The 23,001-nt window shown below is 43.9% G+C and overlaps 1 protein-coding gene across 10 annotated transcripts in view; it reads left to right on the forward strand.

Annotated features, from left to right (window-relative positions):
• Nucleotides 1-23,001, forward strand: part of LOC123757285 (high affinity cAMP-specific and IBMX-insensitive 3',5'-cyclic phosphodiesterase 8B) — a 787,483-nt gene that overhangs the window by 444,655 nt on the left and 319,827 nt on the right. For all 10 annotated transcript variants that reach the window (XR_011228393.1, XM_069323843.1, XM_069323837.1 and 7 more), the window contains one exon: nucleotides 6,474-6,736. Coding sequence is in view for 9 of the 10 variants with exons in the window: in XM_069323843.1 (XP_069179944.1) it covers nucleotides 6,474-6,736 (263 nt within the window). In the remaining variant the exon portion in view is untranslated. The remainder of the gene's footprint in view (nucleotides 1-6,473; nucleotides 6,737-23,001) is intronic.

Below are 23,001 nucleotides of genomic sequence, written 5' to 3' on the forward strand. Positions count from 1 at the left end.
AGGGATTGGGGACAAATGTAAAACAGAACCAGGTCTATTCTATAAATTCATAAACAACAAATTGCAGGTAAAGAATAATATTCAGAGGTTGAAAATGGGAAATATATAAACAGAAAATGAAAAAATGTGTGAAACACTAAATGAAAAGTTCCAGAGTGTTTGTACAAAATGAAATCTTCAGGGAACCAGACACAATAAGAATTCCAGAGAACAGCATAGAGCACATAGAGGTGTCTAGAGATGAAGTGGAGAAAATGCTAAAGGAGCCAAGTAAGAACAAAGCAGTTGGTCCAAATGGAGTTTCACCATGGGTTCTGAGAGAATGTGCACCTGTGCTCAGCATTCCACTTCAACTGATTTTTCAGGCATCCCTGTGTAAAAGAGTTGTAGCTGATGCGTGGAAAAAGGCTAACATCGTTCCAGTCTACAAAAGTGGCAGCAGGAAAGACCCCCTCAATTATAGACCTGTATCATTGACAAGTGTAATAGTCAAAATATTGGAAAAAATAATTAAAACTAAATGGGTAGAACACCTGGAGAAATGATATAATATCAGACAGACAGTATGGTTTTCGATCTGGAAGATCCTATGTAACAAATTTACTCAGTTTCTATGATTGAGCCACAGAGATTTTACAGGAAAGAGATGGTTGGGTTGACTGCATCTATCTGGACCTAAAAAAGGCTTTTGACAGAGTTCCACATAAGAGGTTGTTCTGGAAACTGGAAAATATTGGAGGGGTGACAGGTAAGCTTCTAGCATGGTTGAAAAATTTCCTAACTGATAGAGAAATGAGGGCTGTAATCAGAGGCAATGTATCGGATTGGAGGAATGTCACAAGTGGAGTCCCACAGGGTTCAGTTCTTGCACCGGTAATGTTCATTGTCTACTTAAACGATCTACCAGATGGAATACAGAATTATATGAACATGTTTGCTGATGATGCTAAGATAATAGGGAAAATAAGAAACCTAGAAGATTGTCATGTCCTTCAAGAAGACCTGGACAAAATAAGTATATGGAGCACCACTTGGCAAATGGAATTTGATGTGAATAAATGCCATGTTATGGAATGTGGAATAGGAGAACATAGACCCCACACAACCTATAAATTATGTGAGAAATCTTTAAAGAATTCTGACAAAGAAAGAGATCTAGGGGTGGTTCTAGATAGAAAACTGTCACCTGAGAACCATATTAAGAACATTGTGCGAGGAGCCTATGCTACACTTTCTAACTTCAGAATTGCTTCTAAATACATGGATGGCGAAATACTAAAAAAATTGTTCACTACTTTTGTTAGACCAAAGCTGGAATATGCAGCAGTTGTATAGTGCCCATATCTTAAGAAGCACATCAACTGGAAAAGGTGCAAAGACATGCCACCAAGTGGCTCCCAGAACTGAAGGACAAGAGCTATGAGGAGAGGTTAGAGGCATTAAATATGCAAAAACTAGAAGATAGAAGAAACAGAGGAGATATGATCACTACATACAAAATAGTAACAGGAATCAATAAAATTGATAGGGAAGAATTCCTGAAACCCAGAACTTCAAGAACAAGAGGTCATAGATTTAAACTAACAAAACAATGCTGCCAGAGAAATATAAGACAATTCTCTTTTTGAAACAGAGTGGTAGACAGTTGGAACAAGTTAGGTGAGAAGGAGGTGGAGGCCAAAACCATCAGTAGCTTCAAAGCGTTATATGACAAAGAGTGCAGGGGTAGATGGGACACCACGAGCATAGCTCTCGTCCTGTATCTACACTAAGGTAATTACACTTAATTTTGTAAACAAACAAACTGCAGCGCTGCCCTGGTGGCCAAATGGGGAAGAGACTCGCAGAAGGAAAATGGCCGCCAACAAAAAAGAGACGCGGCCGATGCAAGGGAGCCGAAATCACGCCTGCAAATGTGGGAAAAACAAAGCAGGCGGGATGAGGGACGAAAATCTCCCCTCCCCCGTGCCCAGAAGGCACAAAGCCCAAGCAGGGTCTGTTTGTGTGGGGGGCTGTGGGGGAAGCCTGCTAGCGGGGTCCTCCCACAGCCCCAGGAACCCGCAACAGAGGCCCCGGAGCAGAGCCGTCCTCCACACCCTCTGCCACTAAAGAAAAGGCAGAGTCCTAATGAAAGGCTGAGAAGACTGGGGGTCTGCTGGCAAGACCTAAAAGCCTCGGCAGGAGCAAGAGGCTCGAATACCTATGTCCTTGAACCCTGGGGCAGTCCCCGAAGGTGCTCGAATCTCTCAACCGTCGAAACTCCGCCCCAACTCCAAAACCCTCGGACAATGGACGCCCCCAAGTCTGGGTCCCTATAATTAACCCAAGTGGGGCAGCCTCGGGGCATCCGGTTGAACAACCAACCTAGCATACTGCAGCAACTGATATCTAGCATGCAATGCTATGCAATCCTCATATTGTGCTTCAGTGAACCAATGTATTACCCAGAAATGTTATCCTAATGTACGTAATAATCCTTGTTTCATTATTGTGTATTGTTATTATTGTGTATTATTCTAATCTGCTTTTGTGTCAAAATATCTTGCAATGTACCTGTGAACATTTTTTGTCAAATTTACTGTAATTATTCTACTTAAAATTATCTGTACCTGTAAAGTAAAGCTGTATTGTACCTGTAAACATTTTTTTTTGTCAATTTTACTGTTAAATTATCAAAAAATTATCTGTTAGTTTAACCACTTAACTGCGCCAGCTGAGTTTTCTCGGTCGGCGGGAAACTGCGCCAACAGAGAAAACTCGTTTTGATTTTTCGTAACCAATTTTAAATGTGTACGAGATTGGTTGTGTACGAAATGGACTCTTAGGATCTCCAGTGAGAGGCAGCCATCTTGGAAAAAAATCCCAGAATGCCCTAGGGCTGCTGGCTGGGTTAGTACTGAATGAGCAAACATGGGTGGCGCACGCACCTCTGGCTCCCAAACACCTGTCCGACGCGGTGTTGAAAGATAATGCTCTGTCGGTGAAATTCAAACCTTATTGTTTGAAGAACATAAGGGTCATAATATTGGGGAAGACAGGCGCAATAAGGACCTAACACAAAGGTCGGATGCAAGTGATACAGCACCTATGAGAACGATACAGCGAGCGTATCCAGTAGCTCTGAGTGTCACCCTTGCAATCCTATGCTATTTATTTAGATGATACTTAGATGAATCGTTTTCTGCGTTCAGTGATGATGCATCTGATACAAATAGCAAAGATGAACAGTGTTAGTGGCTTCCATGGTGGTGTTTTCCATAGATATTTTCAAGAATACCTGAATCTCTTCCCAACTGACGGACACTCTTGAGGTATGCTGAATCTCTTCCTGTGTGGGACCATACAAAGCGATCTTTTCAAGACTACCTTATAAATTGATCTTTTCCTATAATCTTTTCAATACTACCTTATGCTTTACAAGCTTGGTTACATAAAACCTACATGTTCTAAAGTCAAGGGTGTACGTGAGTGCGTTATTTGCAAGTACACAGAATGAAGAAACAGGAAGCAAAAATTTATCTGTACCTGGTGCACTGAGAGCGAAGTCGCGCTGTGTACCATGGGCTACTTCGTTGATTATTACTCACTTCCAAAGTACTGAGTGTGTAATACAGTGCGTTACTGTGTAAATAGTGTGTGAAACGGTACATATTGTAATTTTAGTGATTTTTTAACAGGTAATATTGCGACAATAAACATTTATTGTGGACACATTACTGACACATGTATCACAGTTCCATGGAACATTATGAATGTTCTACTGTATACATATTGTAAAGGATACAGATATGCATCATATACGATAAAAAAAAATAAAACTGCATTGGAAATACATAAAACAAATAATTGAAAATATATTTGTGGCAACACCCGGTGCTTTTAATGGCCCGCGCGACCGTGTCTGGGCGAGTCACGCACAGGCGACCAGGCCCTGATGATGTCACAGCGCATCTTGTCCATGTCCCTACAGCCAAAGTAAGTGGAATTTGGTACTTATTTTTACATAGACATGTTCAGGGAAGGGAATTTATCATTTTACGAAGAAAAAAGAATTTTTTGGGAGCACTTCATTTCATGCGCACCAGGGGAATTTCTCAATAAACTCCACGCAGCATGGTGGTTAAGGACTTGCCTGAAAAGCTATGCGTGCTAGTGGCTTTACAAGAATGTAAATTCAACTTAATTTCTATGTTCTCTGTTAACCCCCATTGTACCTTCTTGTGTAAATAAATAAAATAAATAAAATAAAATAAAATAAAATAAAATAAAATAAAATAAATAAATGCTAAAAATGCCTGTACCTGAACATCAACATCAGAAAACTGAGTGAACTAGAGTACGAGCAAGGAACAGGACTCGCAAGACTCTGGGTCAAAGGTGTCATTGACCCAGCAGGCAGCATGACAGAGGCAAAACTGGTGAGTGTCACCCTGAGACAAGGGGACAGAGCAACTGTCAAAATCGCACTTAACGAGTTGGAACCCAGAGGACGCATCCATAGGTCCAAAGAGCCACAATGGAGTTTTCTACAGCCCTTAGGCTGACTGCTAAGGTAAGCCCAGGCTAGGTATTGCTAACCGGTTAGGCCCAAACTACAAAGAAAACTGCAAAAACCTGAACCCCCTGCAACATGTACAAGCACGGGGACCTAGCAGAGGACCACCAATAAAACAGAAGTTGGATATACCAAAAGTGTAGACCCCCACCAGGCAAAATAAGCAAAAATAAAATTAAAACCTTGCGAAAGCACAACGTCCCCAGGAGGAACAGAACTGGCTGCTGTGTATTATGGGAGACTAGCTGCACAATACCTTGTGCCCCTAACAGCAATGATGCTACCTCCTACCCAAGGTCAGACAGTGGCTATGAAAACCCCAGCTGACCCCCAAGGGTGGGCAATCATTGAGCATCAAAAGATCCCTATGGAGGTAGTCCCTGAATGACTTACGGAAGATAACCCCAAACCGCAAGGATAGTACTTAGAGCACGTAAGGAAGATGGCTCTAGGTGCATGCAGCCCCAGTACTCCATGAATTATACCTGGCTCGCACACCACCACACAGCAGAACAACACCGCAAGGGCACAGCACTGTACAGAGACAGGAACCAGAGTCGAACGACCGCCACTCAACACATGAGCCTCAGAACTGGGGTTGGATGGCTGGCGAAGGGCTCTGGGGCTCAACCTTTCCCATCCCAGGGAGGGGGGGGGGGAGTTTTGCAGACAGCGGGGGTGGCGGTGGTTGTGATGTCATGCATATTTCCTTGTTTTCAGATTATAGAGTTCTGCTTGATAGTTCAACTTTCAGTAGCAATTTTTAACCAGATGGAGTTTGTTTTGGGACGCCTACCTTTCTGGGTGCCTAACCCGGTTGATGGCAGACATGGAATGATTCTAACCACATGGGGGTATCTATAGTCCACTGCTCCTTGTGCCTCTCTGAGTGGGGCCAGGTTCTGGCTAGTGGTCCCTGGTAGGCAAGAACTTAAATCGAATTGATTGATGCCATGGTCTAATACATTCATATTAGCCCAATATAGCTCCGGGGAGCCGGAGGGACTCTCCACAGAAAAAATTATAAACACAAGTTAGCAATGACATGTGTTAATCATTATACAGTACATGTGTTGAGAAAATATTTTTCAGTAAGACATGATTATGTTTGCTTACCTTGTGTGTTGTGACAATGTACTGTAGGCATTATTATCAGCACTCATAACAATTTGTGCATGTTTGAAATAATGCAGTGAAGGCCTACCAGTCCTTCCTTCCTTCCAATTCACATCAAGAATGATAATAAAGATATTCTATGTGCCAAGTAGTTATTTCTCTTCAGGTCTCTTACATACATAGTCAATGTCAGTATTTATGTTATAAAATGCATGACTGTGTAGTCGAAGGGAGCTGTAACTTACATCTTCAGATATTGTGTACGCCGTGTATGTACATTGTAGCAGAATATGTTAATGGAAGATTTTGTAATATTGTCCAGTTCTATAATATATTTTAATTCCATGGAATGCTTGAAGCACAATAAGAATAAGTACAAGGTATGCACCTAATTACTGTATTCAGAACTTACATGAAGGAAGGTGATGAAGAAGTCTTTGCATTGCTTTATATGTAAAAGTTCTATTAATTTAAAAGCTTCATGAATTTTGTATACTGCAGCATATTAAACTTTTATTAATATGAAAAAATCTTCAACTGTAGTGCTGTATCATCCAGTTTTTTCATATTAATGTACAGTACAGTATTTGGCTTAAATATACTCCGTTGTTATTGGGTACTTTCAGTTTTAGTTTAGTGCAATTCCACATAACTTGTATTTGTCTTTACTTGAGCTTCATTATTTAACTAAATTTTGTAGCTATTTTCAAAATTACTTTTCAGCTGATAGAATGAAATTTGTCTTTATATTGTTCACACCTAATGATCAGTTTGATGAGATGACACTAGTAGTTACCTGCAGGGACTCAAAACATCATTCGCCGTCAAAGCTTGGTCAAACTCCATTCCCTTACAATTGAGGCTCCAATCACGCGAGTTTTCAACATAATCACTGCTGCTCAGGAGAATTCGCCTGCTTATGTTGCACAAGCTCTGGAGAAGGTTCTGGAGATATTGCGATCTACAGAACTCTATTCACCACAGCTCATATCGGCTACCCCAGATAATGTCAGACCTGTGCCGGCCGACCCCGTAGCAACTGATCTCCTTGGGGGACTTCTCTCGGTAAGTGAAGTCAAGAATAATGTGCCTCAGTGAGTTAAAGAACTACATTTTGCTTATTGACCTAGTAGCTCAGTGCAGTCTTTCACAAAAACCAGCTTGCCTTGGATAAATCCACAAGGGCCATGACGAGGGTCATGGTCAAGGCCAGCTTTCCTTCCCCAAATCTTTGTAACATTGTTAAAATTATAAATTCTTGTATAAAAATATTTTGGTTCTCTTATTTATGAAGCAAAACATGAATTTTCAGAATGTTTTTGTAGTTTATTTTTTGTACTGTTCTCAAATCATGCATTCTTAACAATTAAAGTTTGTTGTATGTTTTGTAAATTAAACTAACCATCAGACTTTGCAATGTAGCTTTTTAAGTTGTGCTTGGCTATATTTTATTAAAGATTTTGGTGTGAATTCAAGAAGTGATTGGTGAGCATTCACTGCCAGTACATCTAATTACCCAAAGCCACTCAAAGTCGCCCAAAGCTTCCTGGCATTACGTTAGTTATGAATAAATGATATATTTATTCATTATAATGTTGGTGCTGAATGTAGAACATGGAAAACATTTTTTTACTCTGAAACAGTATCATTTCATATCAAAATTAGATGAAAATAAGCTGCTGGTGATGCCAAAGCAAGCCGACAGTCCAAGCGACAATGTTGTGGAGCGACTTATCCAAGATACATTGTTGCGTACAGGTTATATTAACTTAGGTTTGGATAGGTTAGGTTTAGTTAGGTTAGGTTTGGGTAGGTTGGTTAGGTTAGGTAGGTACAGTAGCCTGATATGCCAGCAAATACTCTTTAGGCAACTCTGTGTCTTGGATAAGTCGCTCCATCATCACTTGGACGATGTTGCTTTGGCGTCACCAGCAGCTTATTTTCGTCTAATTAAGTTATGAAATGATACTTTATCAGAGTAAAAATATATTTTTCCATTTTCCACATTCAGCACCAACATTATAATGAGTAAATATATAATAATTATTCATTACTAATGTAATGCCAGGAAGCTTTGGGTGACTTTGAGTGGCTTTGGGTAATTAGATGGACCCTTCACTGCAGCTTAAGTTTTGTTGGCAGGCTCATGCTCACAAGTTTTGTTGGGAGGCTCATGTTCACAATTTTTGTTGGGATGCTCATTCTCATTAGTTTTGTTTGGAGGCTCATGCTCACAATTTTTGTTGAGAAGCTCATGCTGACAATCACACAAGATAAGTTTAAATTTGGATAGGATTGGTTAGGGTAGGTGGGGGTTAGGTTGGGGTTAGCTTAGATGGGGTTTTGTTAGGTGGGAGGATTTTGTTAGGTGGGGGGTTTTGTTAGGTGGGGGGTTAGGTTAAGTGGGAGGTTAGGTTAGGTGCGAGGGTTTTGTTAGTGGGAGGGGGGGGGGGGTTTGTTAGGTGGGAGGTTAGATTAGGTGGGGAAAGTTAGGTTAGGTGGGAGGGTTTGGTTAGGTGGGAGAGTTTGGTTAGGTGGGAGGGTTTGGTTAGGTGGGGGATTGGTTTAAGTGAGGGTTTGGTTTGGCTAGGTTTGGTTTGGCTAGGTTTGGTTTGGCTAGGTTTGGTTTGGCTAGGTGTGGTTTGGCTAGGTGTGGTTTGGCTAGGTGTGGTTTGGCTAGGTGTAGTTTGGCAAGGTGTGGTTTGGCTTGGTGAGGTTTGGCTAGGTGTAGTTTGGCTAGGTTTGGTTTGGCTAGGTGTGGTTTGGCAAGGTGTGGTTTGGCTAGGTGTGCCTAGTGGGAGGTTAGATTAGGTGGGGGAAGTTAGGTTAGGTGGGAGGGTTTGGTTAGGTGGGAGAGTTTGGTTAGGTGGGAGGGTTTGGTTAGATGGGGGATTGGTTTAAGTGAGGGTTTGGTTTGGCTAGGTTTGGTTTGGCTAGGTTTGGTTTGGCTAGGTTTGGTTTGGCTAGATTTGGTTTGGCTAGGTTTGGTTTGGCTAGGTTTGGTTTGGCTAGGTGTGGTTTGGCTAGGTGTGGTTTGGCTAGGTGTGGTTTGGCTAGGTGTGGTTTGGCAAGGTGTGGTTTGGCTTGGTGAGGTTTGGCTAGGTGTAGTTTGGCTAGGTTTGGTTTGGCTAGGTTTGGTTTGGCTAGGTGTGGTTTGGCAATGTGTGGTTTGGCTAGGTGTGCCTAGGTTAGGTTTGGCTAGGTGTACCTAGGTTAGGTTTGGCTAGGTGTGGTTTGGCTAGGTGTGGTTTGGCAAGGTGTGGTTTGGCTAGGTTTGGTTTGGCTAGGTTTGGTTTGGCTAGGTTTGGTTTGGCTAGGTTTGGTTTGGCTAGGTGTGGTTTGGCAAGGTGTGGTTTGGCTAGGTGTGCCTAGGTTAGGTTTGGCTAGGTGTACCTAGGTTAGGTTTGGCTAGGTGTGGTTTGGCTAGGTGTGGTTTGGCAAGGTGTGGTTTGGCTAGGTTTGGTTTGGTTTGATTAGGTTATAGTAGTTTGGGTTTGGTTAAAGTTAGTTTGGTTAGATTTAGTTTGATTAGGTTTGTTTTGTTAGCTTTGTTTAGGTTAGCTTTGGTTAGGTTTAGTTGGGTTTGGTTAGATTTGGTTAGGTTATGTTTGTTTGAGTTTGGTTATGTTTGTTTGAGTTTGGTTAAGTTTGGTTATGTTTGGCTGGGTTTGGTTTAGTTAAGTTAATATATGCCAGTACAAATTTGTTTCATCAGCATTATAAATTTGCTCAAGAGAGTGAGAATCATCCTGCACGATCTCAAATTTGGACACATTCCTCTTCACCTCTATCCACCACAGAGGAGACATGCCAGACTCATTGTCTTTTATATGCTGATTGCTTTGATAATAGATCATCACAAAATGTTTTCTCTTGACTTCACTGCTTGTTGAAGTTTTAAACAACATATTTCTTGTATTTCTTGATGCACTAGTAGCAGGATGCCAAAAATATGCACAGATATAAAATGGTGAAAGGAGAGGGGTTTGTCCACACTGGGTAAACAAAATCACGTGTCACGCCACCGGTAACTTGGTGGCCGCCCCTGGAACTACATAGGCTTCTCCTGAGTGGGGGGTACATCTTGTGCCTGGATCACAAATAAATAGATAGAATAAATGAATGATTGAGGTTCGATAGCAAGGTCGGGGAATGTACTAATTTCGTCAGTTTTGTACCTAGTGATCTTATGGCCCATTTTTCTTCAATCTTCTAGCTTTGGCATATTTAATGCCTCTAACCTCTTCTCATAGCTCTTACCTTTCAGTTATTGAAGCCATTTATAAATAATAATAATTCATTGTGTCGGAGGCACTTGTAGTCAGTTTATACTTACAGTATGTGTTAGGCTTATGTTGAGTGTTACCCCCTTGGTTGAATTACTGACCCTCCCTAGGATGCTACCTCACATCCAAGCTGACTAACTCCTGGGTACCTATTTACTGCTAGGGGGACAGAGGCATGAGGTGATAGGAATCGCACCCAACCATTTCTGTCCCGCCTGGGATTCGAACCCGGAATTCTCAATTGTGATGTGAGAATGAACCCGACTGTACTATTGGGGGCTTTTAGTTGTATGTCTTTGCACCTTTTTCAGTTTGTTGATGAACTTTATGTGGAGAGTCCCATTCGCTCCCTGAAGCTAGCTTATGGATCAAGTGCCATACTACTTGAGTGTCATCAGTTGCAGAGTTCTTTGTATGCCTACCGGGGACTATGAGCCAGATCCTGGCCCCCTCAGAGAGGTGCAGGGAGCGATGGCACATGAATACTTCACATTTAAAGTTACATTTGTGCCATCAACAGGGAAGCACCCAGATAGGTAGACGAATCAAAACAGACTACTGCTTCAAAATATTAAAAGAACTCCCCCATAAAGAAAACAAATAACCAAAACTGACCAACCAATCCCCTGCTCCTTAGCTCCCCCTTCCCCACCCAAAAGAGGAACCTGGGATGCCATCAGGCAGTTCTTGACTGATGTGTGCTAGTTATTGGTGTTGCTCTGGGGCCATGTTTCCATTTTCAAATTAAAAAAAAATTTAAAAAAATTCAAATGTTTATTTTATGTTATACAAAAATTGATAGATTTTTAGATAGAGCTAGTACATACAATGCCTAAAGCCACTATTACGCAAAGCGTTTCGGGCAGGAAAAACATTAAAGACTAAAACTTAATACTAATTGAGATTAAAGTATAAAATGTGTTGAAAACAAATAAAAAAAAGGGGGAACATGGCAGAAAAAACAGCACAAATACAATTAGGTCGACAAGCAGCGTTGTTTAAAAAAATAACAGACATGGATTGACAATAGAGGGGTAAGGTAGGTTACAGGGAATTTATTAGGTAGTGCTTAGTTTTTATCTTAAACTGGTTGAGAGAGGTACAGTCTTTAACATGATTGGAAAGGTCATTCCACATTCTGGGTTCCTTGATTTGTAGAGCATTTCTAGTTTGATTAACCTTTAAATAGCGCATGGCTATATACCATTTGACACCCACAGGCGCATACAAAAATGAAAAAAATATTTTTTCTTCCTAACCTGTTAATTTGTGTTCACTGATCATGGGAAAAATAATAAAAAAATTGTAAGTGGCATATTTTGCCCGCTATAGAGCGTGGAAGTCTGGCAAAAAACAGGCGCTGACTCAGCGTGCATCCCCAGGCGGTCTGTTGCTCGCCAGCTGTCAGGCCGGAGTTGCCACAAAGAGATAATTACCTAATTATTTCAATGTCTCCGATTGATTTTTCGTAGTTTTCTGGGGGGAGCCCCTACGGCTCCCCGGAGCTATCCATGGCTGATATGGATACCCTAACTATTTTGCATCAGTCGATGTGGGTGGAGTTCTAGGCCTACCGGGGACCACGAGCCAGAACCTGGCCCCCTCAGAGAGGCACGGGGAGCAATGGCCCATAGAAATGCACATGTGATTTGGAGCATTCTATATCTGCCATCGACCGGAACAGGCACCCAGAAAGGTAAGCGCCACAAAACAAACCCCTATTCTGGTTAAACAACAAAAATCGACAAACGAGTGGACAGAACTCCCCCAGGAAAACGAACTAACAAGCATGACGTCACGCGAGCTGCGCTGCATGTCTGCGCAGCTCCCCCCTCCCCGGGAGGGGGAAGGGGGAGCCCCAGACCCCCGCGCCGACGATCCCCGCCTCAGTTCCTCGGCTGATGGGATCATGCACGGTCGTGTGGCTCCAGCTCCAGTCTTGTCTCAGTGCTGTGACTTGTTTGCAGTGCTGCTTTTACAGTGGTCGTGTGAGCTGGGAGTAGTATTCTCAGGTACTCGGGCTGCGTGTGCTTAAGGTCACCTTCCCTGAGTGCCCTGTAAGTACCGTCCTTGGGGCTTGGGGTTGCCTTCCACAAGTCACCTTGGGTCTACCTCTGTTGGCTTTTCGCTGCTTGGCATTTGGCCGCCCCGAGGGTTTGGGGGTTTCACTCCCTTGTTTACCTTGGGGTAAGTGATAGTTATTGCACTGGTGGGGCGCAGGGTACTGCGTAGCTAGTTTTCACCTATGACAGCGGCCGGCTATGTTCCCTCTGGGTACGTTGTCCACTTGTGTGGTTTTTTCTTTTATTTTTGTTTTTGCCTGGTAGGGGGGTCGTCCTTGTGTTCCCCCCCCCCCCTTATATTAGGTTCGTTTGTGTGGTGGCACCCCCTGCTTTGCCCTCACGAGTGGACACGTCCTGTGGGTTCAGCTTTAGCAGTTTGCTTGGTAGTTTGGGGCGCCAGTTAGCAGTACCCTGCATGGGATAACCCTTAGCAGACCCAGTCTAGGGGCCCTGGGAAACCCCCCGGGGGCTCTTGGGTCCGATAGTAGTGACCCTTGCGTCCCCTCTCGCTTTGTGCGAGTTGAGGGTTGCTCAGTCCTTTTGTCTCAGAGTGACTCTCCTTGTTTTTGCCTCCGTCATGCTGCCTGTTGGGTCAGTGACACATTCGACCCTTGAGTCCTGCGAGCTTTGTTGCTTGTTCGTGACTCCAGTCACCCAGTCTGCTGATGAATTCCCGTGGGTGCAGGCAGCTCACGCGTTGCAGGGTAGGATGTTGCAACGCGCTCTGGTTTGTCGCTTCCCCGGACGCCCCGATGCTGCCCCGCTTGTGTAGGGACCCAGACTTGGGTGGTTTTGGTCGCTTCGGCCTTGGTTCCTTCCACGCCCCCCTTTGTTTTTCCCCCTCCTGCTTCCGGCCCCTACGCATCTGCAGGCTTCGGGGTCGGGGCGGGGTTAGAGGTTCTGAGACTTGGGCAGTTTCGGGGGTTGCCCCGTCCGGGGTAGCTGCGGAGGCATTCGAGTCTGTTCCTCCGGCCGATGCTCCAGGGTTTTGACCAGTGGGCCCCCTTCTCTTTCAGCTCTCTCGGCTGCCCCGGCTTTTTCTTGTGAGGCCGGGGCTTTGGAGGTCGACTCGGCCCCGGGGCCTGGTGCAGAGGCTCCTGGGGTTGGGGAAGAGCGGCCTTGGGGGCCTTGGGCTCCATTGCGCCCCGCCTGGATTTCTGTCCTTCTGAGCGGGGCTTACTGTTACGAGGAGTGGGGTTTTCTTTCCCCCCTCTGCGTACGATTTGGGCTTGGGTTCTGCTCCTCCCTGGGTTCGGTTCCGTGTCGTTGTGGTTTCTTCGGTTCTGTCTTCAGGAGGTTTTCAGCTCACCACATATCTTCGCCTGTGGTGCGGTTGGCCTTTGCGGCTTCCTCCTGCGTGTCCCGGAGTTTGCCTCCATACTGGTTCCTTCTGTTCTGGACAGGTTGGGCTCCTTGTAGCAGTTTGGGCTCCTTGTCGCCGTTTGGGCTCCTTTTTAGCCGTTTGGGCTCCTTTGTATCCGTTTGGGCTCCTTTGTAGCCATTTGGGCTCCTTTGTAGCCGTTTAGGCTCCTTTATGGCCGTTTGGGCTCCTTTGTAGCCGTTTGGGCTACTTCTCGCCTTGTTGGGCTACTTCTAGCTTTATTGGGCTACTTCTCGCTTTGTTGGGCTACTTCTCGCCTTGTTGGGCTACTTCTCGCCTTGTTGGGCTACTTCTCGCCTGGTTGGGCTACTTTCTTTCGCGTCCTGCGCATGCGCCGTGGGAGTTTTTGGTTCCGGGCGGTGTGCACACGTGTTCTGCTCCAATTCTCTCGGGGGGGGCTTAGCTTCTCGTTCTTATTCCCATCCATGCCCCGTTGCTTTGAGGGTGTTCTGGGGTGCCGCTGTGTGGAATTCATGAGGTTTTTCCCTGCGTTCTAGGGTGGGGAGCCTCCTTCGCTGCTCCCCTCCTCTCCAGCATGCGCGCACTGGCCGCCTCTGACGGATGCGGACTCGAACGCTTGCGTCATGGCCCTTCAGGGCCTATGTTCTGCAGGTGAGTTGGTGCGGTTTTGGTGTCTCCTTCGTCCTGACGCTGTTTTTGTTTTTGGGAGTAGGAATGGGTGTACATACGTACTTGAGAACGTGGACCGTATCACCCGAGGTGCCTACTGCAGGGCTATTAGCCCATACTGGGCAGCTCTTGTTCTCTCCACCTGATTCCTTCCTCGGTTCACGGGTGTCTGCAGGTGGCCTCTTGTCCCTTCAGAGGCGGTTCCTGCCTGTACTCCTCCTGCCCCTCTCCTATGCTTGTCTAACCTTGCTTGAGTTCGGGGCTCCGCCTCCACCTTGTTCCGCAGTGCAACGGTGGGGGTGCCTGTTTGGTAGTACGTTTTCCTGTGTCGGAGGGTTTGTGTTCGCCTCCTTGTGTTTGCAGGTTGGGTTCTGGCTCTTTGTTTCCGCCTCTCCCCTGTCGTTTGCCTGTCGGGCGGATTCTGTGCTTCTTGGGCACTCTCATCTCTGCTCTTGGGGCTGTGTATGGGGTCAGCCCATGTTGGGCTGCCTATTGTGTTCCTTTGATTGCCTGTTACACTGCACACGTTTCTTCTACCGTCCCTGTGGCTCAGTTGGGTGCTCGGTTTCCGCCTATGTCCCCTTGTGTGCCACTCGTGTACGATTTATCTATCTTCTCTGTCGCTTCCTCGGGGAGTGTGGTGACGTTTTGCTGCGGTTTTGGTACTGCAGCTGCGTGTCTGGGTTGGTTGTGGCGTTATGTTCGGTCCTTCCGTGCTCCCTCTGGGGCTCTCCTTCCTTGCCGGTCTTGCCATGCAGGGCCTGGTTTTTCCATGTTCCTTGGTTTCACTGTCTTGTCCTCGCCTCATTGTGCTGGCTGGGGATGAGCTTGGGGTCTTCATCTCGCCCCTCACCTATCCTCCGGTTTCGGTTCAAGTTCCAGAGCCTAGTGGGCTCCCTTCCTTCGTGTTTTTCATGGCTGTCCCGGGGTTTTCTTGACGCTGGGGCTTTGAGGGGACAGCTCTGCCCCGGGGCCTACAGGGTGGGTTCCCGAGGCTGGGGTGGGGCTCACGTGAGAGGCCTCAGGCCCCGTTGGTCCCCGCCATGGTGTTTCTAACCCTCTGGGGGGGACTTGCAGTAGTGTGGTGTGGGGTTTTCCGTTCCCCCTCTCCGCATGTGCTTTGTGGGCGTCGGCCCCTCCCTGGGCTTGGTTTCCTTGTCCGTTGTACCCATTGTTTCCGTCCTGTCGGTGGGTGCTTTTCTACGATCTTCGCCCCTTTTTCCGGGACGGGCCTTCTTCCATCATGTCCCCCTCTTCTTGGGGTTTCTGCATGACTTTTGGTCTCGGGTGCGACGGGGTTTTGGGGCCTTCGTCCTTTGTGTTTGCTTCTTTTTGTTCTCGAAGGTTCGGGACTGTTTGGCTCCTTCCCGTTTTCTGGTGCGTCTGTCGTCATTTGGTTGAGCTTCCCTCCGGTCCTTTCTAGGGCTTGTGGGTCGTCTTCCCAGCAGCTTCTGGGTGTTGGCCTTTTGTTCTTTTGTGAATATCTCTTCACTTCACACTGTCTCGGCGCTCCTAGTTTTCCTGGGAGCGATTTTGCTCCTCCTAATGAGTCTTTTCGCTCCTGCCCTTCTGCGGGATGTTTTTGCGGGGCGGCTCCTTATGCGAGTTCCTTCCCTGTCAGCTGCACTTGTGGAGGTGGTCTTGCACACTTGTGGCATTTTCGTTTTGGTCCTGCGTTTTCTTTTCCCTCCTGGGGCTGTCATAGGATTGGCTTGCGGAGGATGTAGAGGCGCTTGGGGCCGTTCCTGAGTCTGGCACCTTGGTTTCTGCTGCTAGCTTTCAGTATCGATATTCCTTCTGCGCCATTTCGCAGGTTGTATCGTGCGTTGTTACACCTCCGGCCTGCTTATGCACTGTCTGTGTCGTCCTGGTCTTTGGACAGGGTGCTCTCCTGTTTTTCTTCTCCTTGGTGGTTGTGGCTCCTTGGGGTCAGGTTTGCTTTGCCTCGGTTTTCTTTTTGTGTTGGCATTCGCCTCTGGGGGCCGTGTGGCAGACCTTCTTGCTCTTCTCAGGCGCAATGGTTTTTGGCTTCTATTGTCGTGATCATAGGTTTTCTTCGTCTGCGGCCGTTCTCCCTTTTTTCTGGCAAATGCTATGCCTTGGGTTGTTGTCTCGACTTCGTGTTGTGGAGTGATTCTCCGACCGCCTCCTGGGTATGTCCCCTTGTTTTTTAGGTAGTCTTTGGTGAGGTAGCTCCGGGGAGCCGTAGGGGCTCCCCCCAGAAAACCAGCGTTGAATGTAATGAAACGCCATTTTCTGGGTGAGTCCCGGAGGCTCCCTAGCACCCTCCCGCCCTCCGGTCGGCGGGTTTTTCACGGTTTTGATATCCAGCCTCAGAACTGGGGCGGGGATCGCCGGCGTGGGGGTCTGGGGCTCACCCTTCCCCCTCCCGGTGAGGGGGGAGCTGCGCAGACATGCGGCGCGGCTCGCGTGGCGTCATGCTTGTTAGTTCGTTTTTCTGGGGGAGTTCTGTCCACACGTTTGTCGATTTTTGTTGTTTAACCAGAATAGGGGTTTGTTTTGTGGCGCTTACCTTTCTGGGTGCCTGTCCCGGTCGATGGCAGATATAGAATGCTCCAAATCACATGTGCATTTCTATGGGCCATTGCTCCCTGTGCCTCTCTGAGGGGGCCAGGTTCTAGCTCGTGGTCCCCGGTAGGCCTAGAACTCCACCCACATCGACTGATGCAAAATAGTTAGGGTATCCATATCAGCCATGGACAGCTCCGGGGAGCCTCCGGGACTCGCCCAGAAAATGGCGTTTCATTACATTCAACGCTGGTTTTTTTGCTGTAATATTATTCAATTGTATGTAGTGTGATATATTTATATAATAAAATGAGTGAATCATCGCTGTACTCAAAAATATGGTGTGCATATTGTTGATTTAATTAAGTTCATCAAACAGTGAACAAATACTTTGTCGGTTATTACACTATATACACAAGTTATATATAAGTATCTGCATGTTTTGTTCACCATAACAAACCACTAAGTTGCTATTATGAGTCAAAAACTAACGAGGAGTGACCGCCACAACCCAGCCAGCCACTCACTCCCTCCCTCAACACCTCACTCACCCACATTCTCCTCCCACCATACTGTTTTTGCTTTTATTCACTATATACAGACGTTATATATAAGTATCTACATTCGTGTTCACCATAACGAACCACTAAGTTGGCATGCTGAGTGGCAGTGCCAGTGGCGGTGGCCACTGCAGTCTCCGTGGTGTAGTGGTAAGACACTCGCCTGGCGTTCCGCGAGCGCTATGTCATGGATTCGTATCCTGGCCGGGGAGGATTTACTGGGCGCAAATCCTTAACTGTAGCCTCTGTTTAACGCAACAGTAAAATGTGTACTTGGATGAAAAAACGATTCTTCGCGGCAGGGGATCGTATTCCAGGGACCTGCCCGAAACACTACGCGTACTAGTGGCTGTACAAGAATGTAACAACTCTTGTATATATCTCAAAAAAAAAAAAAAAAAAAAAAAAAAAAAGTGGCAGCCTGCCACTGGCTGCTACTTCCTCCCTCCCTCAAGTCACCTGACTCGCCCACATTCTCCTCCCACAATACTGTTTTTGCTTTTATTCACTATACATAGACGCTATATATAATTATCTACATTCGTGTTCACCATAACGAACCACTAAGTTGGTATGCTGAGTGGCAGTGGCAGCCCGCCACTGGCTGCTACTACCTCCCTCCCTCACCTCACCTGACTTGCCACCATTCTCCTCCCACCATACTGTTTTTGCTTTTAAAATAAAATAATAAAATGTTTATTTAGGTAAGGTATATACATGCAAGATATTTTACAAAGACTGATGGATTTATAGATAGAGCTAGTACATACAATGCCTAAAGCCACTATTACGCAAAGCGTTTCGGGCATGAAAAACTTAAATGACTAAAGCTTAATACTAATTGAGTATAAAGAATAAAATGTGTTGAGAACAATTAAAAATAGAGATAAAAAGGGGGGGAAAATGGCTGAAAATGCAGGACAAATACAATTAGGTCGACAAGCAGCGTTGTTTAAAAAAAAAACAGACATGGGTTGACAATAGAGGGGTAAGGTAGGTTACAGGAAATTTATTAGGTAGTGCTTTGTTTTTATCTTAAACTGGTTGAGAGAGGTACAGTCTTTAACATGGTTGGGAAGGACATTCCACATTCTGGGTCCCTTGATTTGTAGAGCATTTCTAGTTTGATTAAGCTGTACTCTTGGAATATCAAAACTGTATTTATTTCTGGTGTGGTGCTCATGGGTTTTGTTACAACCTTCAATGAAGCTTTTGAGGTCAGGATTGGCATTACAGTTCAGCATTATATATGTATAATACACATGAGAGAATGTGTAGTGACTTAATATCTAACATATTCAGAGATTTGAGTAAGGGTACTGAGTGATGTCTGGGGCCAGAGTTGGATATTGTCCTAATAGCAGCTTTGTGTTGAGTAATTAGAGGACGTAAATGATTTTGGGTAGTAGAACCCCAAGCACAAATACCATAGTTGAGATATGGATAGATGAGAGAGTAATAGAGTCACCAGGGCAGGGCGGGGTACATAATATCTGATCTTAGAAAGAATGCCCACAGTTTTTGAAACTTTTTTTGATATGTTTAGAATGTGTCCCTGGAAATTCAGCTTGTGGTCAATGAGAATGCCAAGGAATTTGCCATCTAATTTGTTACAAATTTGGGTATTGTTTATTTTGAGATTTATTTGATTAGAGGATTTATTGCCAAACAGAATATAGAAAGTTTTGTCAATGTTAAGGGTGAGTTTGTTGGCAGTTAGCCAAAGATGGACTTTATTTAGCTCAGTATTTACTGTGGCATTTAGAGCAAGGGGATCAGGACTGGAGTAAATGAAGGTTGTGTCGTCAGCAAATAGAATTGGTTTGAGGTGTTGGGAGGCATTTGGAAGGTCATTAATGTAGATGAGAAAGAGGAGAGGGCCAATTATGCTGCCCTGAGGAACACCAATGTTGGTGGGTAGGGTGGGAGAAATTGAATTATTCACAGAAACATATTGGAGCCTGTCAGTAAGATAAGATTTGAGGTATTGCAGGAAGTCTCCTCTGACTCCATAATGATGTAATTTAAGAAGGTTTTGGAGGTTGACAGTGTCAAAAGCCTTATGCAGGTCCACAAATACCCCAACAGGGAACTCATTTTTATCAAGAGCTGCATGAATCAAGTTAATCATACTAATAAGTGCATCGTTAGTGCTTTTTTTGGGTCTGAAGCCATATTGGCAAGAGCTAAGTATATTGTGTTTGGCTAGATATGAGTAAAGCTGCTTATAGATTAGTTTTTCAAAAAATTTTGACAAGTTAGGCAGGATTGATATAGGTCTGTAGTTGTTAACATCTGTGAGATCACCACATTTGTGTACAGGGGTTACTCTCGCTTTTTTTAGAATATCTGGAAAGGTTTGGAGTTCAAGTGACTTGTTGAAGAGCAATGCAATGGCAGGGGCTAATGATCTGGAGGCTTTTTTGTAAATTAAAGTGGGTATCTCCTCAAGGGCACTAGGCTTGGTTCTAAGGGAAAGGATTATCTCATTGACGTCAGGGGAATTAGTAGGCTTTAGATACAGAGACTGTGGATAGTTACCTGTAAGATAGTCCTTAACATCAGTACTGGAAGATGGAATATCATTTGCAAGGGATGACCCAATGTAAGAGAAGAACCTATTGAACTCAATAGCAGAATCAGAGGCTGAAAGCTGACCATCGTTATTGGAGAGGCGTGTTGGTTTGCTATTTAAAATCTTCTTTGATCCCAATATTTGTGAAATTGTGCTCCAAGTTTTTTTAATGTTGCTCTTTATTAGGGTAAATTTATCTTCCTAGTATTTAGTTTTGTGTCGTCTAATTATCTTAGATAGCAATAACGAGTAATTCTTTGAGAATTCTTTGGAGACGGTTCCTAACCTATACTTCTTCTCAAGGTCATGTTTTTTATTAATGGATTTAAGTATTCCCTTTGTAAGCCAGGGATTGTTAAGCCTTTGGTTGTGACTTGTTTTGTAAGCATAGGACAGTGGGTGTTATAATAATAATAATAATAATAATAATAATAATAATTTTTATTTAGGTAAAGGTACATACATAAAGAGATTTTACAAAGTTTGTTGGCTTTATAGATAGAGCTAGTACATACAATGCCTAAAGCCACTAATTACGCAAAGCGTTTCGGGCAGGAAAAAACACTAATAACTAAAGCTTAAAACTAATGGGTAAAAAGAAAAAAATGTGTTGAGTACAAATAAAAATAGAGGTAAAAGAGGGGGGAACATTGTTGAAAAAGCAGCACAAATACAATTACAAATTATTACATAAAATTACATTCAAAGAGCGTTGATTTGAAAAACAAAAAAAAACAAAAAACATACTTGGGTTGACAATAGAGGGGTAAGGTAGGTTACAGGGAATTTATTAGGTATAGCTTCGTTTTTAACTTAAACTGGTTGAGAGAGGTACAGTCTTTAACATGGTTGGGAAGGTCATTCCACATTCTGGGCCCCTTGATTTGTAGAGCATTGCTGGTTTGATTAAGTCGTACTCTAGGAATATCAAAACTGTATTTATTTCTGGTGTGGTGCTCATGGGTTCTGTTACAACCTTCTATGAAGCTTTTGAGATCAGGATTCGCATTATAGTTTAGCGTTTTATATATGTATGATACACATGAGAGAATGTGCATTGACTTAATATCTAACATATTCAGCGATTTGAGTAGGGGTACCGAGTGATGTCTGGGGCCAGAATTGGATATTGTCCTAATAGCAGCTTTGTGTTGAGTAATTAGAGGACGTAAGTGATTTTGGGTAGTAGAGCCCCAAGCACAAATACCATAGTTGAGATATGGATAGATAAGGGAGTAATAGAGAGTCACCAGGGCAGGGCGTGGTACATAATATCTGATCTTAGAAAGAATGCCCACAGTTTTTGAAACTTTTTTTGATATGTTTAGAATGTGTCCCTGGAAATTCAGCTAGTGGTCAATGAGAATGCCAAGGAATTTGCCATCTAATTTGTTACAAATTTGGGTATTGTTTATTTTGAGATTTATTTGATTAGAGGATTTATTGCCAAACAGAATATAGAAAGTTTTGTCAATGTTAAGGGTGAGTTTGTTGGCAGTTAGCCACAGATGGACTTTATTTAGCTCAGTATTTACTGTGGCATTTAGAGCAAGGGGATCAGGACTGGAGTAAATGAAGGTTGTGTCGTCAGCAAATAGAATTGGTTTGAGGTGTTGTGAGGCATTTGGAAGGTCATTAATGTAGATGAGAAAGAGGAGAGGGCCAAGTATGCTGCCCTGGGGAACACCAATGTTGATGGGTAGGGTGGGAGAAATTATATTATTCACAGAAACACATTGGAGCCTGTCAATAAGGTAGGATTTGAGGTATTGTAGGGAGTGTCCTCTGACACCTTAATGATGTAATTTAAGAAGAAGGTTTTGGTGGTTGACAGTATCGAAAGCTTTACGCAGGTCCACAAATAACCCAACAGGGAACTCATTTTTATCAAGAGCTGTATGAATCGAGTTAAGCATACTAATAAGTGCATCGTTAGTGCTTTTTTTTGGGCCTGAAGCCATATTGGCAAGGGCTAAGTATATTGAGTTTGGCTAGATATGAGTAAAGCTGCTTATAGATTAGTTTTTCAAAATTTTTTGACAAGTTTGGCAGGATTGATATAGGTCTGTAGTTGTTAACATCTGTGAGATCACCACATTTGTGGACAGGCGTTACTCTCGCTTTTTTTAGAATATCTGGAAAGGTTTGGAGTTCAAGTGACTTGTTGAAGAGCAAAGCAATAGCAGGGGCTAAAGATCTGGGGCCGGATTCAGGAAGGTACTTACGAAGGTTTTTCCTCTTAGCTAAGAGCGTTTTTCGTCTTAGCGCCTTCGTGGCGGCTACGTCCGTATTCAATTAACTACCCTAAGTGGAAAAATCTTCGTAAGTTCATTCCGGGATTTAAGTGTGGTTTCGACCACTCGTAGCTTTACGTAAACTGGATATAAGTCATTTTTTTTCTACTACATAACACTGGGATCGATTTATGATATTGGAACATGACCAAAATATTATAGCTGGTGAATCTAGTGGAGAGGAGTCCTTCGTGTTAGTTATATATGCATTCTCTGCTTGAAACTTGAAGTAAATATGTGTTTGATGATAGTAGAATTAATTTTATAATAGCAAGATATTATACCAGTAGTTATTAAGTAAATAAACACTGGTGAACATGAAATATGAGAGAAGGTGATGAGCCCTGCCTGATGGGATCATTTACTATCACCAAATGGACTGTTCACCTAGTAGTAAGGGTGTACCTTAGCTATACAAACCCATTTCTAATTTATTTAGTTTGGTTTTATTTTGAAATTAAATCTGGGTGAGACATAAAATAAAAATATGCTGCACAAATGATGTTAGGTAAGGAAAAGGGTAAAAATGTCAAAAACTTTATTCACTGAATACTTAAAGCTATAATTATGACTATATAGACTACTAAAAAAGAGAGAGGGAAGTAGGGGTCCAAGACCTCTTCCTGTTATACAATTTGGGTGTGGAACAAGTAATTATCAAAAGAAGGCACCATGCCGGGAAGGCTATGTAGCAGTAAGGCAGTGAGGTGAGGCAGCTACTTATTTGAGAAATGCTTATTTTACTTACCTTATAAGCTGAGGCAACTTATTTTATTTGAGGAATACTCAGCTGATTCCTCTACATTTAGCATGGAACAAATTTGTGTCCAAGACCTCTTCCTGTTACTCAATTTGGCTGTGTGTAACCAAACTAGAAGTTCTCTACAAATCAAGGGACCCAGAATGTGGAATGACCTCCCGAATCATGTCAAAGGCTGTACCTCTCTCAACCAGTTTAAGAGTTAAACCAAGTACTGCCTAATTAACTCCATGTAACCTAACTTACCTCCTA

This window comes from Procambarus clarkii, chromosome 13, assembly GCF_040958095.1.
Source record: "Procambarus clarkii isolate CNS0578487 chromosome 13, FALCON_Pclarkii_2.0, whole genome shotgun sequence".
Classification (NCBI taxonomy): Eukaryota; Metazoa; Arthropoda; class Malacostraca; order Decapoda; family Cambaridae; genus Procambarus; species Procambarus clarkii.